This window comes from Euwallacea similis, chromosome 14, assembly GCF_039881205.1.
Source record: "Euwallacea similis isolate ESF13 chromosome 14, ESF131.1, whole genome shotgun sequence".
Lineage (NCBI taxonomy): Eukaryota > Metazoa > Arthropoda > Insecta > Coleoptera > Curculionidae > Euwallacea > Euwallacea similis.
In genome coordinates, this window is record NC_089622.1 from 607,514 (window position 1) to 625,820 (window position 18,307).

The window sequence follows — 18,307 nt, forward strand, 5'->3', positions numbered from 1 at the left end:
TCAAAAAGCATTGCAACACATCGAGCCACCAGTTATTTGTCATTTTTCTTCTCGGTTCGTGTTTGATCCACACGCAAGGTGCCCCAATGTCGATGCTACCTTAAACGTTTAGGGAAAACTAAACCTAGAATCCTTAAAAATTTAGCATTTATTTAGATAATGCAACTTGGCATAATAACCTAAAGTATTTTTACAAATACAATATTGCATATCCTACTCAGATTTTTTACTATGTATTTTCATGATACCAAAAATACACGAATAGTGCTATTTGAAATATTTCTCCCAGAACGATTCCAAGCCCAAATTTCTATAAAAGGCGAATGTATTATCGATATTATTATTATTATTATTATATGTATTTTAAAGTGAATTTTCTCGAACATTGTCATTCGAGATTCGTAAAATTATCTTATAATTCTCTTACCTCCAATAGTCAACAGCTTTAAGGTTAAAAAAAAATTCGTTCGCCATAGTGTGCAGAACTACAAAATTTTTGTTAACATCAGTAATCCATAATTGATTTTATGACAAATGTACATCATATAAAATTACATACCTCCAATTTTTGTCGTTGTCCTTTTCTAAATATCCATTCAAGATAATTATTTTAATTAATGCAAGCAGCTACTTAGTAACTACTATTTCATCTCTTCAATGACACCTGTACCTACTTATATTTTCAAAATATTTTCGCAGAGACAAAATTTTATTGAGGTAATTTGAGTACATTACGACAAACATACTTCGAGGCCACAAAGGTGTGAAATAATTTATTTTGACTGCAGATATTACCCCTGCCTGAAGTTTTTTTTTAATGATCACTCTTTAAAATAAATTGAATTTTTTTAAATATTATAATAAGTAATGAAATTGACCATCAGGGATAATCTAACACTATCCAAGACGCTCTTCGAGTAATAATTCTTACGAAACGGATTTAATAGGATATATCCCATACCTCGACATACCTCTTTGGGCATTTTAAAAATGACAAACTTTTTATATGAGTTCAAGAATTTACTTAGTGATTTCATAATAATCATAAATACCGGAGAAAACAATGGCAGACGTGCCTAATTGACGGATGAAGTTTTTTTCCAAAATAAAATTAAATTTAACACTTGAAGCAAGGTCATCTATATAAAACTTCTCGATAATTGACAAAGACGCTTTGACGTATGGTTAGCCTTAATTCCAAGTTACTTTGCTTCAGTTTAAGAAGACATTGAAGAACCACCATTTAGATGAAATATTCTTTTAAATTTATGTTAAGCCAAAAGTTGTATTTTAACATTGTTTATCGACCGCAGATACAGACTTAAGTGGTAGTACTCGGTTAATGTAGAAAGTAAATATTTAATATTCTTTAAATATGCCATTCATTCGACATTGAATTTAGTACGAATTATAATTATCTGCTTGTAAAGGGATTTATACAAATTTAAAATACAATTTTACCTGATGACAGCTAAAATAGGAATTAAAATTGCTCTTAAAAATGCAACAATAAGCATTCATTTCCACATCTTATGACGTAAACAGCTAAAGTTCTCAGTGGGCCATGTTATCACATTTTCGAGGACTCCCGGATGTTACGTCATCGTCGAACGGTTTATGTAAAGAATTTTTGACGATATAAGTAGATACATACCTCCTCGATAAGATCAATATTTACCTTATATAATATATAAAATTTAAAGAAATTAAAAATTTCTTAACGTTAGTAAACGTTGGCAAAGGGTAACATGTCGCATTCGTTCATACAACAAACTTTATTGCTTGATTAAACAATTCGAAACTCAGGTGTTTTTCCAAATTACGATTTGATGCCTGCAGTTCATGACATTTACATGTAAACACGTCTAAGTAAATATTTACCTAAAAAGTTTAATTTATAAAGGTCTAATTAGTATTGTGGGGGTGGGGGTCATTTGACGTTAACGGGTAACTAATCAAATCTGGCTATATACATTGTGGCCCAAAAAAAATCTTTCTAGGGTTTCTTAAATTTCCTTTTGGAGATTAACGCAGGAATATTTCCACTGTTACAAAATATTACTAAAATTAGTTTAATCAACTTAGACGTTACACAATACGCAGATAAATCTCCTAAAATATCAAAGTGTCAGTCTGAAGGGCACTTAAAAGCTACATAATGAAATGATTGTCATAGGTACTATATCGGTGACTTTATTGATCATTCCAAGCTCACATTCACTGCAACTTTAAGTTGAACGCGGCCACCCTGTATAAATCGGACGTAGAAACGGAAAAAAAGTTATCTGTTTATTGTTGGTCCTGTTCCAGAATATAATAGAGAAACACTTGAGAGTCCCAAGTTAGTTGAGTACCAGACTCTTCTACTATAGTGTTTGTTATTCCAAACAGTGATATGGTAGTTTGCAACGTTTCTGCTCGTTCTAACCTTCAATCGCTACTGACTTTAAGTTCTGTTTTAAACCTGTTCATTTTAATTAGGAAACTGCTCAAGATTTAAACATGACGGTCGATAAAAAACTCCTTATGGATTTTATCCCCCAAGCCGTGGCAACATTGATAGGTATTTATAATTTTTTTTTAAGTCAAATGTTTAATGTTATACTTAAGGTAATTTTTATTAAAAATCATATTATAAGGCTTTAAAACAAAAAGGTAAAATTTAATGCTCGAGTAAGTGAATTCAGCAAATAATTATCCATGAGTCACAAGTGCGTCTATAGTCATGAGTATTTTAATGACGTTTTCTATTGCAACTGAAGATATTTTGTGGTATACAGTAAATCAATTTTCATATATGTCTGCTCTAACTCTACTACTGAAATATTCTTTTAAGCTCGCTTTAATTGAACGAAATTGTTTGTATTTCAAATAACTAATGCGCATCGAAACTGGTTTTATTCTAATCACCAGTGAACGTATGGAATACTCATACTCAATTGCATTGCAGATATTAACTTACACTTTAGTAGCATGCTCGTTCGTTGCTCTTTCAAGAAAAAAATTAAAGGTTGTTGATTGATACAAATCCATAAAAAATTCAGAAAAGCTCTTTCAAAAATAATTAGAAAAATTGCTGAGATCCAGAGCAGACGAGTTACTCTGTAAGAAAGACAAACAATTACTTACAAAAAACTAGAAGAAAAGAACATAAGACAAACAAACGCAAGCTGTCATATGACGTCACTTCTCGATTTCGTCACCATAGATACCCCACCCATCCAGATGGATGGGTGGGGTATCTTCTTTGCCAAGAAGAGTGGTCATAAGAATGTCGTCAAAATCATTAAGGAAAATTATAGAATTTGGGCATTAATCGCTACTTACACCAACATATATTTAACGTGCAAGCCTGACCTAATTTCACAAGTTTGACACTGTTATTGTTTATGATGTGTGTTATGTGCCATTTGAAGAAATTTGAAGCTTATGTTGACGCAGTACAAATGGCGCTTTAAAAGAAGATAAAATAAAATAATACCTACATATCTAATACAAAAACGGCAGATTTATAAAACTTCGCCAAGAAACTTAGCACTTAAGTTTATCTTCGAATTCTATTTATTGATCAAATTCGTCATTTCGATGAAATTGAATTTGAAGGGAAAGTTGCGTCAATTTTTATTGGTTTCACAACCACTTGGGTATTGGTAACACACAATAAATCGAAACCTTGGCAACTTTAGCCAGAGCATAATATCCAAGAAAATGTTAAAATTAAAAGACAGTATTGGTCAATTTAGTGGTTACCATACAAATTACCTTCAAAGTTAGCAAAACATTGATCTAGTATACTATACACTGTACATTATTATTTAGACAACAGATAACGCTATTTAAACCAAAATGATAATTTGTTATTGTGTTCGTGTCAGCTCTTAACGTGGATAATAAATTTATTTTAACGGTGTATATAGGTATATAATACGAAGACAAATTATTAATCTATCATTGGCAAAACAATTAATAGGTGTGGAGATTGTCTAAGAAAAATAAATAGCAATTATAATTTTTTTCAAAATACAGATAATTACGAATATCCGTCGCACTTCAGAGAATCACTATTCGGTAATTTAGTAATCTGTATGTTAACTATACACACTTGTACAGCTGACAAGCATGACCTACATAATATCATCAAATAACGTAATTAAAGTGAAATTAAATGGTAAAATTATATTCATAAATGGATCAACATTATAAGATTGTTATCACGAAGTTAAAATACAGATAAGAGGCTTTCTGAGACGTTGTTAAAGCAACCAGCAACTTTAACTTAATAGATTTTTTCATGCCTGGTAAACTGCAACTACAACAGCCTTTAAGTTTAAGAATATTGCGTATCTGATATTTTACAAGTAAATTTATGGATTAAATATGAAAATTCTTTTTAAAACTTCTCTGTTATATTATCAAGTTAGGAAGTTGTCCAAACTTCAAAGAATATTCGTGGTTGTTCCAAAAAGCTTTCGCAACCTAAACTCATGTTAAGTGCAACTCAACATACTACAACTCTGCCATTTTACAGCTTAACTTTACCCTCCAATGCTAAGTAATATTTAATCATTTTTCCGTAAGAGTTTATTAACTTACCAACACCCTGAAATTGGGATTAAGTACTACCAATAGATTCTAAAAGAATTTCCTGGTATTTCCTCAAGTTGTTGCAAAGCAACGCAAACTTTCTAGAATATTCTTAGAATTTTCAGAGGTTTTTCGTGATTTGAATTCGATATCAAGAATTATTTGTAACTATAATATTTTAGATATTAAATGTTCGAATTGAGTGCTAATTAAATTTTAAAAGCTTCCCTGTGCTTTTATAAGCGTTGAATTCCGAAAAACTACAGGTGTTAATGGATTTTCAATTTTTTTTTCATGTCTTAAATTCACGAGCGACTTAACCCCACGAATTTGAAGTTAGTTGTTCGGACCAAAGCGGACCTTACGAATTATCTATGTGAATATCTCTATGAAGCAAATTTTAGAATTAAATACCAACAAATTTTTAAGAACTCCTTGGAATTTTAGTAACTTTGATAAAATATTCGACTTCATGAGGATAATTGCTGTACTCTACATCTTGTTTCATTTCGTCCCTCTTTCCTATCTCCTTGCGTCTTCTAATGAATCTGTAAATGTCCAGCTCTGCAATATTGTTTTTTGCTTAATTTTAGGTACGCTCATGGCAATATCGGATGGTATGACCTACGGGTGGACATCTCCAATGGTCCCTTACTTCATGAGCAATGCTACCCATATAATAATGACAGACAACGACGGAGACTGGATGGAAACCATCAACTTATTAGGATACGCTGCTGGCCTACCATTCACGATTCTCAGTGTCGATTACTTGGGAAGAAAAATTTCCATGATCCTCTCTGCATCCGTAGGGTGTCTTTGTTGGGTCCTCCTTTTAACCACCATGGACCTTAAAGTAATCTTTACTTCAAGATTCTTAGCCGGAATGGCTGGCGATATGTGCTTCGTTGCTGCCCCCATGTACATTGCAGAGATATCTGATTATAGGATAAGAGGGTTCCTCTCCTCACTCATCTACTTCATGATGGTAGTCGGAATACTTATTGTTTATTGTACGGGAGCTCTGGCCCCTTATTGGGTGACTCCTACTGTAGGTATAATCTTCACTGCATGCCAAGCTGTGTTCGTTTGGTTCTTGCCAGAATCTCCTTACTATTATGTGTACAAAAATAAGTACGAGAAGGCGCGGAAGGCGTTGAGAAAGCTGAGATCTCACGATGATTTAAATGAAGAACTCAAAGAGATTGAACAAGAGGTAGAAAGGGAGAAGACCGAGAAGGGGAGACCGCAGGACCTTATTATGGTCAAGAGCAACCGTTTAGCATTGTTAATTTCCTTGATTCTAAATGGGGGACAACATTTCGTGGGAATCAGTGTCTTTCTGATGAACCTTCAAAATATTTTGGATAAAGCTGGTTCGGTTTACATAGAGTCCTCCACTGCCTCGATAATCTTCGCAGGGATAATGCTGATCAGTACTGGAATAGCAGCGGTAATCATTGACAGCTTTGGAAGGAAGTTTCTCCTGATATCATCCAGCTTCACTACAGGCTTAGCCCTTCTCGTCATGAGCATATTCTTCCACCTACAACATCTAGGATATGAAGTCTCCAATATTAGCTGGATACCTGCAGCTTGTGTGATGGTATATGCAGCAACCTTCAAAGTAGGATTAGGAGTAGTGCCTATTGTGATGATAGCTGAGATCTTCCCTACAACAATTAAAGCTCTAGGAATGACGATAGCTGATGTATTTTACGTCTTAGCCGCAGTTGTATCCATCAACCTCTATCAAACCCTTGTCAACTATTTCAAAATTCATGTACCTCTGTACTTGTTCACCGCTTTCAGCTTTTTGATGATCTTGTTCACAATTCTTTGGATACCTGAGACCAAAGGCCAGACTCTAGATGATATACAGTTCATGTTGAAGGGGGAAAAGGGGCATCATAATAAAAGCGAAAAACCTGATCACTCTGAACAAGGCAAATTTTAGATCAGGCGATTCTACTTTTTTTACGTAGTTGTGATTGACGTGAGGTGTTGAATAGTTCAATTTTTTTATTGTTTTTGGTGTTAGATCAACTGATTAATAAAATCAATTTTAACTTGATAATTACTATTTCGTGTTTTAATTGTGACTAGTACAACTGAGAAAAAACGGGTTAATTGGTAAGAAATACTCACGAAGAACCAAACATAATATATAAGATTCGTCTTCGGAAATGTTTTTACGGATTTCGACTATCTTCCAAAGTGAAGTGGTTTATGAAAGATTTTCGCAAATTATTCTGATTTCATCAAAACCACTCAAAAATAGGAACAGTTGGAGCCACACCCAATTTTTCATCAGAATTCATCCTCGTGAAATGCGCTCTTATCATCTACAATGATATGCAAACTATCACATATAGCAATTTTCGAAATATTTGCGGTACTCCAATTTTTTTGACGCCCTGTGTTTGAGGTTGGCTATATTTTGAACGTTGAACTTTCTAGGGTTTGCATTGTGCAATCCTTAGAATTTCGGTTTACCGTGTTTAGTCATAATGAGATAATTCGATGCAAAAACTTGTTTATTTACTTATTAAACTTATAACTTAAAAAATATTTCAATGAAGCAAATAACTTTATCATCCTTATAAAGTGTTTCCAGATCCCTCAATCAAATTGCTTTCAATTATTTTATATAGATTTGATCAAAATAACAAATTATCCTTTTGTGATCACTTTCAAGTACTTTGACACATTCCTCTAGTCTAGCAAAATAATGGTTTTTTTTTTATCTCCAGCTGTTATAGTACTTCTATTCTAGTACTTTCTCATTATTATGTAATATTTAGTCATTTCAAACTCCAGACAAATTACACTTTAACACCTTCTATAAGAATTTCATGAATTGCAGGGATATAAGCAGCTCACGTACATGGGGACTTTAATTCTAAGTGCTTATATAATATAGATCAGACTTTGAATTACCAACACTTGAAGTGCAATGGATAATATCACAACAATTCCCTAAAGTGATGTGTTTAACTTTATCTTGCAAAAAATGATTCACCAAAATAAAATGCTTCAGAAGTTGCATTGAATGCGATAAACTTCACGAATGTGGTATAGAATTTTGTCTAAACTTTTGGAAACACGCAGTAGAGCTCGTTGTTTGAAAACGTTGCATAGAAAGAAAAGAAGTTGATGGGAGAGCAATAATTCTCAATGTTGTGAGACCAGCCGGAACTCGCTCCCATGCAATACACTCTTCCTTGGTCGTCAGTGATGTGACATAAACAATACTGTTAATTCGACCCCAAAGATAAAAGTGACAGTGTCAGCTCATAAAAGGCGGACCCTGTATACAATCGTGCAAAAATAATCGAAGATAACTTTAATACTTTTGATAAAAATCTAGTACTATACATATAATTTAAGTCATATTTAGAGGCTATTAAAACTAGTTACTACTTAACTTGAGTACTTCCGCTGTAGTGGACCTATCCAAAAATGTATTATTCTCACATTAGGCTAAATCACCTGTTAGTAGTGTATTAAGATTTGTTTGTCTTTCCCATGAGACCGGTTCATACAATTCAATAATAGGGTCCAACCAAAGGTTGTGTGTTCATGGTAACTAAGTTATCAACACCTAACCACTCTCTTAATTGATAAGGTTGATATAAATTTGGTCCTGAGACAAACGAGTGTTACTATCGGTTGAGTGACAAAGGACTAAATGACCAATACCAGACCAGTTTTTTATTTCTGCATCGGGGTACATTACACTCCCTGCAGTTGTTAAGTTGTGATAAATATTGGGTTGATGATTAAATTCGTTCGGTTTTTTAGATTGGAATAAAACACAATTTTTTTTAATATACGAAACAAGTTTTAATCAATTATATTGACCATCTGTATCGATGACCTCTTGCCACCTCTCTACCAATTTCATGATGTCGCGTTCACAAAACGACTGTGGCTTATCGGCGAAAAACCCACTAAGGTGGTTTTTAACCGCATCTTGGTCGTTGAAGGTTTTCCTGTTTATTGAATTCTGGAGCGACCAAGATAAATTATAATCGAAAAGGGCAAGATCCGGTGAATAAGGAGAATGAGGCAAAACATCCCAATCAAACTCGAGTCGTTTTTTTCCACAAGCTCAAAGATGTGTGAGGTCTGGCGTTGTCCTGATGAATTCGACACCTTTACGATTTTCGGATTTTGGACGCTTTGTGTCAATTGCTTCGTTCAATTTCGCTAATTGTGAACAGTATAGGATTGAATCAATTGTTTTTCCAGACAGTAGTGCAGACATATATTCATGTGATCAGGTTAGCTTCGGTTGATGCGGTACCTAAACATTAAGCCGAGAAACGTATCCCAACTGGTGCAAGTGCTTTTCTACGCTTGTATGGTATATATTCAATCTCGTGACAATCTCTCGTACCGATTGGGATGGATCACTGTCGACTATAGCTTTCACGTCACTTAAATTAATCTGAGTTGGACGACCGGAGCTGTGTGCATCATCGACATTAAAATCTTCAGAACGGAATTTTGCATACCACTCTTGACAAACGCGTTCTGTTAAGGCACCATCTTCATATACACGACACATCTTTTTATGAACATCGGCAGCTCGTTTGCCTTTTTTAAAATAATAGAGCAAAATGTGACGAAAATGCACGTTACTTCTTTCCATGTTCACAGCTACGCAACATACTTGTGAACTTTCATAAAGAAAGTGATATAGGATTGCTTATCAATTCGTTTAATGTAAGTGTGAAAAGCATGATATCTCATAAAAATAGTGTTGTAACTTATCCTTAGGCCTATGCAGTATATCACAGACACCTGTTAGTCTCTCATTGCACGTTAGATAAGGACTAAACTTATACTAGTCAAAATAGATCATTTGTGGTAAAAGATAAGGAGGATCTGTTTATCATCTCGCCTGAAACATATGGAGGTGCGAAGAGAATGATTAAGGGATGCAAGCATGGGAAGAATGTGGAAAGTTTGGTGTCTGTTCTTTGGAAGAAAAACAGATACCCTCGGGGTGACCCCCACGCATTGTATGGGGGGATTCATTCGATTCCCGATTTTAGCGAAATGCCTAGATTTGCGTTTTTTATTTTCCTACAAAATAATCACCATCTGACACACACAATACTTATGCTAGCCAAACCAAATCCGTACAAAATATAAAGGAAACATGACCTTGGACGTGTCTATTCGATTTGCCCGATAACGTTCAGAAAAAAATGCAAATCAGCATGAAACTTATACGGAAAAAAATTGAACGGATTTAATTACCAACCCAATAGCTCCAAAATGATAAGAGCTATCGATTTCACTTTTAATCAAACCGAAACAGGAAGAGGAGGCGGATACCCCATTGTTTGACGCGCTCTTGTAAAAGCAAAGCTAACAATTCACGCTATATTCGAAAAACCTGTAAAATTTCGCCGAAATTGGAGGATGTTGCACGAAATTCTACACAAATTTTTTAACTTAAGGTTCTTCAGCATCTCTGCAAATGATCGGTCCCTGTATACCTGCATATGTATGACATGATGTTATTATGAAATTACAATTTAGGTTCCTTCTAGATTGAGCAGACCTACCTTTACAGTTTCTTAAGCTATTTATGATATTATATAACTTCCGCTTCTTGAGTAGTAGACATTTCAATAGGGCTTAAGGAAAAATATATTCTTACGCCTACCCAAAAATTCAAATGAAACAAAACTGCTAAACATACTATATACTATTTTAGTTTATTATATCACATAACTTAAGGCATAATATGTAACATTAATAACTCAGCTATAAGTGGAATCCTTGTACATAGGCAGATGAAATCTTCTAAATTGTAAAATAACTGCTCTATCTCTATATTTTATGATAATTTAAATTCTTCGTCAAATCCTTGTAGAGGAGACACAATTTTAATAGAAAAATAGTATATTTTAAGTAGAAATAAGTTAGCTTTAAACTATCATCTTCGTTTCTTGGGCAATTTTACTTAATCGCATGGCCACGCAACACTTTCACAGCCTTAAACTGAAATTGACCATCGCATTCTTAATTAAACACACTATTTTTATCTGCACAAAATAAAATTACTTGTACATCCCTTCAACAACAAAAGGCGGTTCGTTCTTAGTCACCATTACACGGTCCCATTATAAGACTTCAACTCTTCTAAATTCATATTATTTCTATCATCAACTGTTTTACCATTCTCCTCTTCAGTACTAAGTTTCCTTTCAGGAATAGGTTCACCTTTAAGAATGAATTGGATTTCGTCCAAAGTTTTCCCTTTAGTTTCCGGAATATAAAGCCAAGCAAATAATGCGGTCAGTAACGTAGACGATGCGAAAATATAGAAGGGTAGGTCCAAATAAAATACGTTTATAAGCCTTTGATACAATTCTACCGAAATCAGACCGAAGAAGAGATAGCTGAAGTCTGCTAAAGTCATCCCCATGGCTTTAACTTTAGCAGGGAATAGTTCTGCAGTCATCACTATTGGAATTATGCCCAAACCGAACTTAAAAACTGCAGCATAGACCATTACTGCAGCTATGGGAATCCAGGAAATTGTAGTTACATCATAGCCATTGTTTTTAAATGTAAAATACACAGCTAAAACCAGTAGAGACAGCCCGGTCAAGAGGCTTGAACTGATTAGAAGCCCCTTCCGACCAAACTTGTCCACAATAAAGTCAGCAATAGTAGCTGCTATTAGCATGAAAGCTGAGAATATTATACCAGCTATCTCAAATGAAACGTACTCGGACTCAGCTTCTTTTAATATGGAGTGCAAATTCATTAGTATTACGCTGATGCTGCTGAAGTGCTGAGCAGCATTGAGCACTACCATAATAATCAAGGCTTTTCTATTACTCTTAGATATCACCAAATCCTGTGGTCTTCCCCTCTCACTCTTTTGCCTTTCCACTGCCGTGGTAATCTCAACTAGTTCCTTATCAATGTCTTCTCCTGTTCTCAGTCTTTGTAGGTGAGCTCTAGCCTTCTCATGTTTGTTTTTCAAGAGAAGGTAGTATGGTGAGTCGGGCATGAAGGGAAAACTAATCAGCTGGATGATCACAAAAGAGGCCCCAATGATGGAACACACGTAAAAAGGAGCAAAAGGTCCTACAGCATAAACAACCAAAATCCCAACTAGCATCATGACGTAGATGACACCGGCTAGGAATCCTCTTATCTTTTTGTCTGCAATTTCTGCAATATACATCGGGGCCGCCACGAAAGCTACATCTCCAGATAGGCCTACCATAAACCTAAAATTTCATAGTCAATAAAGAGAGTCATTCGATCCAACCAAGACATACCTGGCGACATATAAATAGATCACATTATTAGCTACAGCAATAAGTATCCAGGCTACTAAAGACATAGCAGCAGCAAGCAATATGGAAGCCTTCCTTCCCAATCTATCAACAGAATAAATGGTTACTGGAAGACCTGCTAGTCCACCAATGAGATAGATGGATTCTAACCAGGTAACGTCGGTGTGTGAAATAGTAATGGGGCTGTCTGGTTTTTCCAGAATGGGGATGAAGGGTGCTGACCAGCCATAGTGCATTCCATCGGAGATTGCTCCAATAGTACCTGTAGCAAAATTGCAGATTTCAAAAATAAACAACCTGGCGAGGTAAAATTGTTATTTTTGGTAAATATAACATACTTGAATTGACAATTATTAGACGATGTAATAAAAGCAATGTACATATTTATGCTTCAAACATGATCTTTGATTAGGTAGTTATCCTAAGAAACAATTAGTTTTATTTGACTTTTATTCACTACAATATACCCTTTCTGGATTAAAGTTTATTGCGCTCATGCAACATCATCAGTGTGTATTTGGGTTGCTAGGTAATAAAAAAATTATATCATTATATTAACATTTTAAGGATTTTGCTTTTATTGATGGGCTCAAGGAAAATGTATCTTAATTGTTCTTGTATTGAATAAATATTGATTCCACGTGGGGTTAATCAGACAATGAAGCGGAACAGCATCAATCTCAATGCAGATCCAACTTAAGATCCAATAGAATAGTACTTCAAATATGCCAAATACCACTGTTATATCCCTCAAGGTTGTAAAGTACATCATTATAACCCGAACGCCAAGTTTAAAAAGCGCAAGTCAAACAGCGCCGATGGATTTAAGACGCGAGAGTCTAAACTTTTCACGATCGAGGTGTATTTCCGACTATTTAACTACTTCTACTTTTGATAAAACTATCTTAAACTTACCAAAATTAAGAACAAATTATATAAAAAAGACGTTGTGTTTAGAATCATAACATCAACGATCATATTTCCTTTGACATTCATTTCCATAACAACCATCTTCATTCGCTCACTAGTGGGGACCCTCGCTAGGTAAATAATGGACCATAAATGTGTCATTATTAACCTGTAGGCATGAAAACGTACTTCACAGCCATTCAACACTCTCAATAATAATGTTTTTTAAACTAAATAGTTGAAAATTATCATTTAATAGAGCCTATTAGCTTATTTCACACATTACAGATAATTAATGCAGTGATGAAACGATGAGCTAATTACTGTTTGGACAACTCAATTATTCTGTAGTGGTAATTAGACCTAAAAAAAATAGACATAGAGGCTCTAAATGAGAGACAGCTCGTTAGGATAATTAATCATCATATCATGTTATGTGCCTTGTGAAAATAAACAAGATGACTGATCATTGTTTAAGCATTTCACGTTCCATGGACCTGTATAGAGTCCGGTCCCGGAACGTGACACTTTTCAGCGCGCCACTTTTCAACATAGAAATCGATGAGGCAAAGAATTCACTTTTAGTAACCATGGAGAACTTGTCCGTGAACCAACGCGTACTTCCTATGACGGAAGTTCATTTCCCGAAATGAATGGAGACATTACATGACCAGCTCGTTCTCCCGACTTAACGTGTCCAGATTGTTTCTTATGAGCAAAGTTAAAGTTTAAAGTGTATTTGAAAAAGTCCTGTGCTTCAATAAGCTGAAGGACAACATAAATCAGGACATAAAACTTATTGGTGATGAGCTTGGACTCCCTAATAGTTATGAACACTTATGACACAATGTTGAAAAACGTATAGAGTATGAAGGACAATGGTAGGCATTTAAAATTTGGAATTAATGATAGGATTATAAATTCTATATACAACCGAGCCCAAAAGGACAACTTAGGATAGCGACAACAGTATTGAAATTGAGCTAAACAGACAACAGATTAATACAGACATAAAGTAAAAGATATTTACTAAAACTGGAAAATGATAATACTACATATTTTCTGGATAACATGGCGAATGCTAATTTCTATTTAAAACATTTAATTTATATACTGTAATTTTAAGTTAAAAAATAGGATTTAGCAATCACAAAATACAGTTACACTATAGAGTGTTCTAATAACGACTGACTCCAAAATTTGCCTTAAAAAAGGAATTTGAAGCAGAGGAACCTGCCATGATTGCTCTGCTCCAACATGACAATAATTTTACTCTTTTAGTAACCAGATATTCAAAATTTTACTCACTACTTAACATTACTAGAAACATTTGACGCTTAAGACATAATTAGTGCAGTTTTTCTGTTAATATTTCCAAGTAAAGACTTATACACCTACTTACAACATGTTTGGTCTGGAATGAAAACTGTTTTAAGCGGATTTTTAGAGTATCAGGATATCAGATGAAATTGCCATATTGAGATACTTTTAATTTTAACTTTTTAGTGCCAACCACGAAGGTATCTAAATACTTATATTAAGGATTCAGTTTACGTGTTTGTTGCAAAAGTTTCTTTTTAACTAATTTCATTAGTCGGATTCTGGAAATTTCGAAATATTTATACCCTTGGCTGACCCATACAAAATAACTAACTTATGCAGCTAGAAACTTTGAAAAGTGCGATATTTATTTCAGCCACAACTTATGAAACTTCGTGGCGATCGATAACAAATAGGCTCCAGATACTTTTAATGGTGATGCGTGGCCAAAACGTGTTTCCCCTTTTAGTATGTGCATTTCGTCGTGTAATACCCTGTACATGTGAATACTTTTCTGAGTGAAAACCAATTTTAGAGAATTATTTTCTAATGTGGAGTTTTTCTAATTACAACAACCGCTTTATCTAATATTTACTCAATTTGGTAAAAGCTTAATTGAGCATTACACCATTTTGCACAGCCTTCACTGGGCCTCGTAGCGGGGCCCTCAGCCTGATAAAACTAATGGTATTACCCACTCAGCTACCACTACTGCGCCCATACATAAAGTGGTATTTAACAGCCAAACACCTACGAATTAATTTAAAATATAAATATAAATATTTAAATTTTATGAAAACCGACTAAAGGACGAAATAACATTACGATCGTATTTTCCGACTGCCGAATTGAGAACAATTTTTCCATGCACCCTGGTAGGTAAGCGACAGTTCCCATTTAATTGAACACATTAATCCACTAATCCAATCAAGCCCCATTAGCAATCTTAAGTCTCACATGCCGCAAAAGTGCATTCACGAAAACTGGCCCTTTGCCGCAATGCGCTTCAACAACCAGAAAATTGATTTGCATTAATATCAAATGGCAAAGGGCATTTTAAAGCGAAAACGAACAGATCTTACTTACTGGATAGCACGGCTAAAAGTTGACCTCTGTCCACTATCATAAATGAAACATAAATTAAAACAAATGAATGAAAATATGCACTTTTCAGCTACATCTAAACTGTCATTGCACTAATCCTTCGGAACTTGGAGTGAAACTGCTGTTGTTGTATTTTTAAACCGCATGTACGAAACGTCATAGAAAGTTCGATGACGCTTTGAAACTACATCAAAAGTGCTGTGCCAAGGATTCGAAGCATCGGGAACAAGGAATCTAAGGTTTCCAAGTGGTGGGAAGTAGCTGATTCTATTGCGGGGCTACAGGGTGGTCGCGAGTTAATCAAGAGACGAGAAATTTCAACTCATCCACGCAGCGGCAGGTAAAAAAGTGGGGGTAACTGAAAACCTAACAAATGAAGCTTAAGTACAATGACACTGATGTATTTGTCCCGAAGGGGAGAGTTTCTTGAGAGAGGACCAGAGAAGACACACAACATTTTGGTCAAAGTGGTCATCCATTGTTGGATCGAAAGGTCAGACCTAAAAATTTTCAAGAAATTTTCAAATGTTTTCAGGTGCCGTTTTTCAGTTTAATGGAGTTATATAGATCACATCTTAATCCCGGATACCTTCATTGGGCTCCTAGAGCCTTGGAAGGGTTGGAGGATCTGTATGTCTTGAATGAGGTTTGCAAAGTAAACTGCCCTCTGCTCTTAAAAGTGAAGAAGTAACTTGGGAACAAACAACAGAGTGAATGTCAAGGGATGAATTCTTCAAAAGAAGAAACAATAAAATTGTAGTATCTGTCTGAAAATGTCTAAATATCTTCATAGGTCCACTATACTATTGTCTTGCATAGAATTTTGCATCGTGAAATACTGAGTTTCAGAATAAACCGAGATGTACTAAGTTTTTTTAATTAACAAAGCAATATGTAACGAGAGTAAAGATTTTCAACTTCTTTTAAGCTGTAAAAAAGTAGGGAAATAACTAACAAATAATACGCGACCTACGTAAAGCAAAAAATGGTAATGTAGTAGTAGTAGTGCAATGTAGTGTATTTGGTTCTTCACCAATAAATTTCATTTATGGATTAGCTTCTTCTGACTTAAAACATCCTGTATAAAATATTATTATTGTTCCATAAAGATTTACATAATAATATATAAACAATGATACGAGATTTACTGCTAGGCTATATAAACTGTAATCCTACTGTTAAGGTGTTTCGTCACATTTAGCATCAGTTGGTTATGATAAATCGTTTGGAAGGGCAAGCTTTCCTGACAGAACCGCAATTTCCGTATAAGCTTCCATACGGAAATGTCGACATATCGGTATAAATTTACTAACTTGTACTCATTTGTAGCATATCTGTTTCTTGTGCTATTTCTTAATGACCCAAACTTCACCCATTACAAAAATTTTATGATTTGGATAAATTTGCCTTACACAAAAGTAATCGTTTTTCGATATATTTACACCAACAAAGCGTGAGCTGAAGCAAACGCTTCATTAATGTAGTAGATACTCCAAGTATTTGCTTCACCCAATGCGCTGTTGGTGTAGTAGCTGTTCTACATGCGAAAAATATACTTGAAGCACTAGCAAATGCTACTTTATTAGCACATAATCTATTATCTTTATTTTTTTTAATTATCCAGTTCTGGTTGTATTTTAGATACCACCTTCAAATTTTTTACTTCGGATAAATATTAACTATCACACTGCGTGAATAATAAACGAAACTGTTATTGATTGATACGATGTTGGTAAAAGTAATTAACATATCAGTCTAGTAAGTAATTAGCAGGCCGATAGCAGTACTTATACATCAACAGAAATAAATACGTAAACTCGAATTCCACGAAGGACACTATTTAGATCTTTTGTAATATAAAATAACTTAATAATGTACTTCCCTTAAAATATGGCAAAAATTTTAAATAAAATTCTATATTTCACTGGAAGATGAAAAGTCTTACTTTCTATTTATCAAGATAATTACTGTTCTCTTTGAATCGCTCATCAATTAATCTCACTTTAAGGAGTTAAAGCAATATTTCACAGGTTCTATTAAGGATTCAATCAAGGTTCAAAGTTTTTAATTAAATATAAACGTGAGGAAAAAACTCTTAAAACCGCTAAAAGTTCTATACGATTTTTAAAATATTTTTGAATTGTGCCTAAATTAATATATGATTAAGTATGTATTGTACATATATTGAAGAAACAGTTTTTTTTTAACCGCTTAAATTAAAGTACATTTTTAACGATTTCGGTGAGTATAAACTTTTATATTAAGCCGTTATATCCCATTACACGAAATAGCCACTAAAATTATTATTTATTAACTTGACTGGAAACAAGAACCTGCACACATCATCGCACATATGGATAACCGGATTATTCACTGGCAGCTGGTTAATTTATTCGTTAACATTGAACTGTACCCGATATATCAATGAGCTCTTGCTGGACAACAATGGAAATTCTTTATTAGTTTTGATCATTGCATCGATGATGGGACGATTAAAGTGTTTCCTGGTATATTCGTCACACATGTACGTGAATGACCAAAGTGCTCAAGAGAAAATAACTAAGAAAAATTACCAAAAGTGGTTGTTACCTTAAGATTAGTAAATTACAATGTTTTTTGGGATGGTGATTAAAAATTTCACCCAGGGCATCAGACCTGCTAAGAACGGTCCTGCACAGTATATCCAAGAATCATATTATGATAAATTAAAGCGAACTAGCGAAGTTAGTATTAACTTGCAGAACTGAATGTTACTTACTAATCCAGGCTGGCAGCAGCTGTGGACCAATCTGCTTCAAGAACTTAAAAAACCATATTCTCATTGCTCTCTTATTTATTTAGTAATTTTGTTGATTAACTAATAAGTTCTCCCGATAAAGCCTTGCGTAAATACACTATATCCCTTATCAAACTACAAACTGCATCTGCAGCAATGGTCAAATATTCCAAGTTTATATAAACAATGAATTCGCTCCCGCAACTATCAAGAAAAACCGACTTGCGGATTTCCAATAGAAATAATGTATTTTTCAAAAAATAATAAATGAGCGAGGATA

General features: G+C 34.3%; 2 protein-coding genes and 1 long non-coding RNA gene across 6 annotated transcripts in view; 2 read left to right on the forward strand and 1 right to left on the reverse strand.

Annotated features, from left to right (window-relative positions):
• Nucleotides 1-6,613, forward strand: part of LOC136413470 (facilitated trehalose transporter Tret1-like) — a 174,342-nt gene extending 167,729 nt beyond the window's left edge. Inside the window, exons 1-2 of one of the 2 annotated variants that reach the window (XM_066397049.1) lie at nucleotides 2,261-2,563; nucleotides 5,178-6,613. In XM_066397049.1, the coding sequence (XP_066253146.1) occupies nucleotides 2,503-2,563; nucleotides 5,178-6,541 (1,425 nt within the window). In that variant the 5' untranslated portion in view covers nucleotides 2,261-2,502 and the 3' untranslated portion in view covers nucleotides 6,542-6,613. Of the gene's footprint in view, nucleotides 1-2,260; nucleotides 2,564-5,177 lie in introns of those variants that run through there. The other variant, XM_066397051.1, reaches the window with a different exon arrangement.
• A 3,681-nt stretch (nucleotides 6,614-10,294) lies between these two features.
• On the reverse strand, nucleotides 10,295-18,177 carry LOC136413378 (facilitated trehalose transporter Tret1-like). 3 transcript variants are annotated; one of them, XM_066396904.1, is made up of 3 exons: nucleotides 18,010-18,177; nucleotides 11,901-12,180; nucleotides 10,295-11,849 (listed from the first exon to the last, which is right to left on the reverse strand). In XM_066396904.1, exons 1-3 carry the CDS (start codon nucleotides 18,071-18,073, stop codon nucleotides 10,715-10,717), a joined length of 1,479 nt encoding a protein of 492 aa, XP_066253001.1. In that variant the 5' UTR covers nucleotides 18,074-18,177; the 3' UTR covers nucleotides 10,295-10,714. The 3 variants fall into 3 exon arrangements, with proteins under 3 accessions (XP_066253001.1, XP_066253002.1, XP_066253003.1); XM_066396905.1 differs by lacking the exon at nucleotides 18,010-18,177 and adding an exon at nucleotides 15,234-15,441; XM_066396906.1 differs by lacking the exon at nucleotides 18,010-18,177 and having other exon boundaries at nucleotides 11,901-12,002; nucleotides 12,069-12,180.
• Nucleotides 15,491-16,149, forward strand: LOC136413387 (uncharacterized). Its single transcript, XR_010752469.1, has 3 exons — nucleotides 15,491-15,605; nucleotides 15,667-15,744; nucleotides 15,801-16,149. It is a non-coding gene; the product is annotated as an uncharacterized lncRNA (long non-coding RNA).
• Nucleotides 18,178-18,307: the final 130 nt, after the last annotated feature.

What these genes read in the sequence shown, in the direction of transcription:
- LOC136413378 (XM_066396904.1), bottom strand. Translation starts at nt 18,073, where the DNA reads ATGAGAATATGGTTTTTTAAGTTCTTGAAGCAGATTGGTCCACAGCTG. An exon ending in GCTGCTGCCAGCCTGGATTA is followed by an intron (nt 12,181 to 18,009) that starts GTAAGTAACATT and finishes ATTTTGCTACAG; the next exon opens with GTACTATTGGAGCAATCTCC. An exon ending in ATCTATTTATATGTCGCCAG is followed by an intron (nt 11,850 to 11,900) that starts GTATGTCTTGGT and finishes ATGAAATTTTAG; the next exon opens with GTTTATGGTAGGCCTATCTG.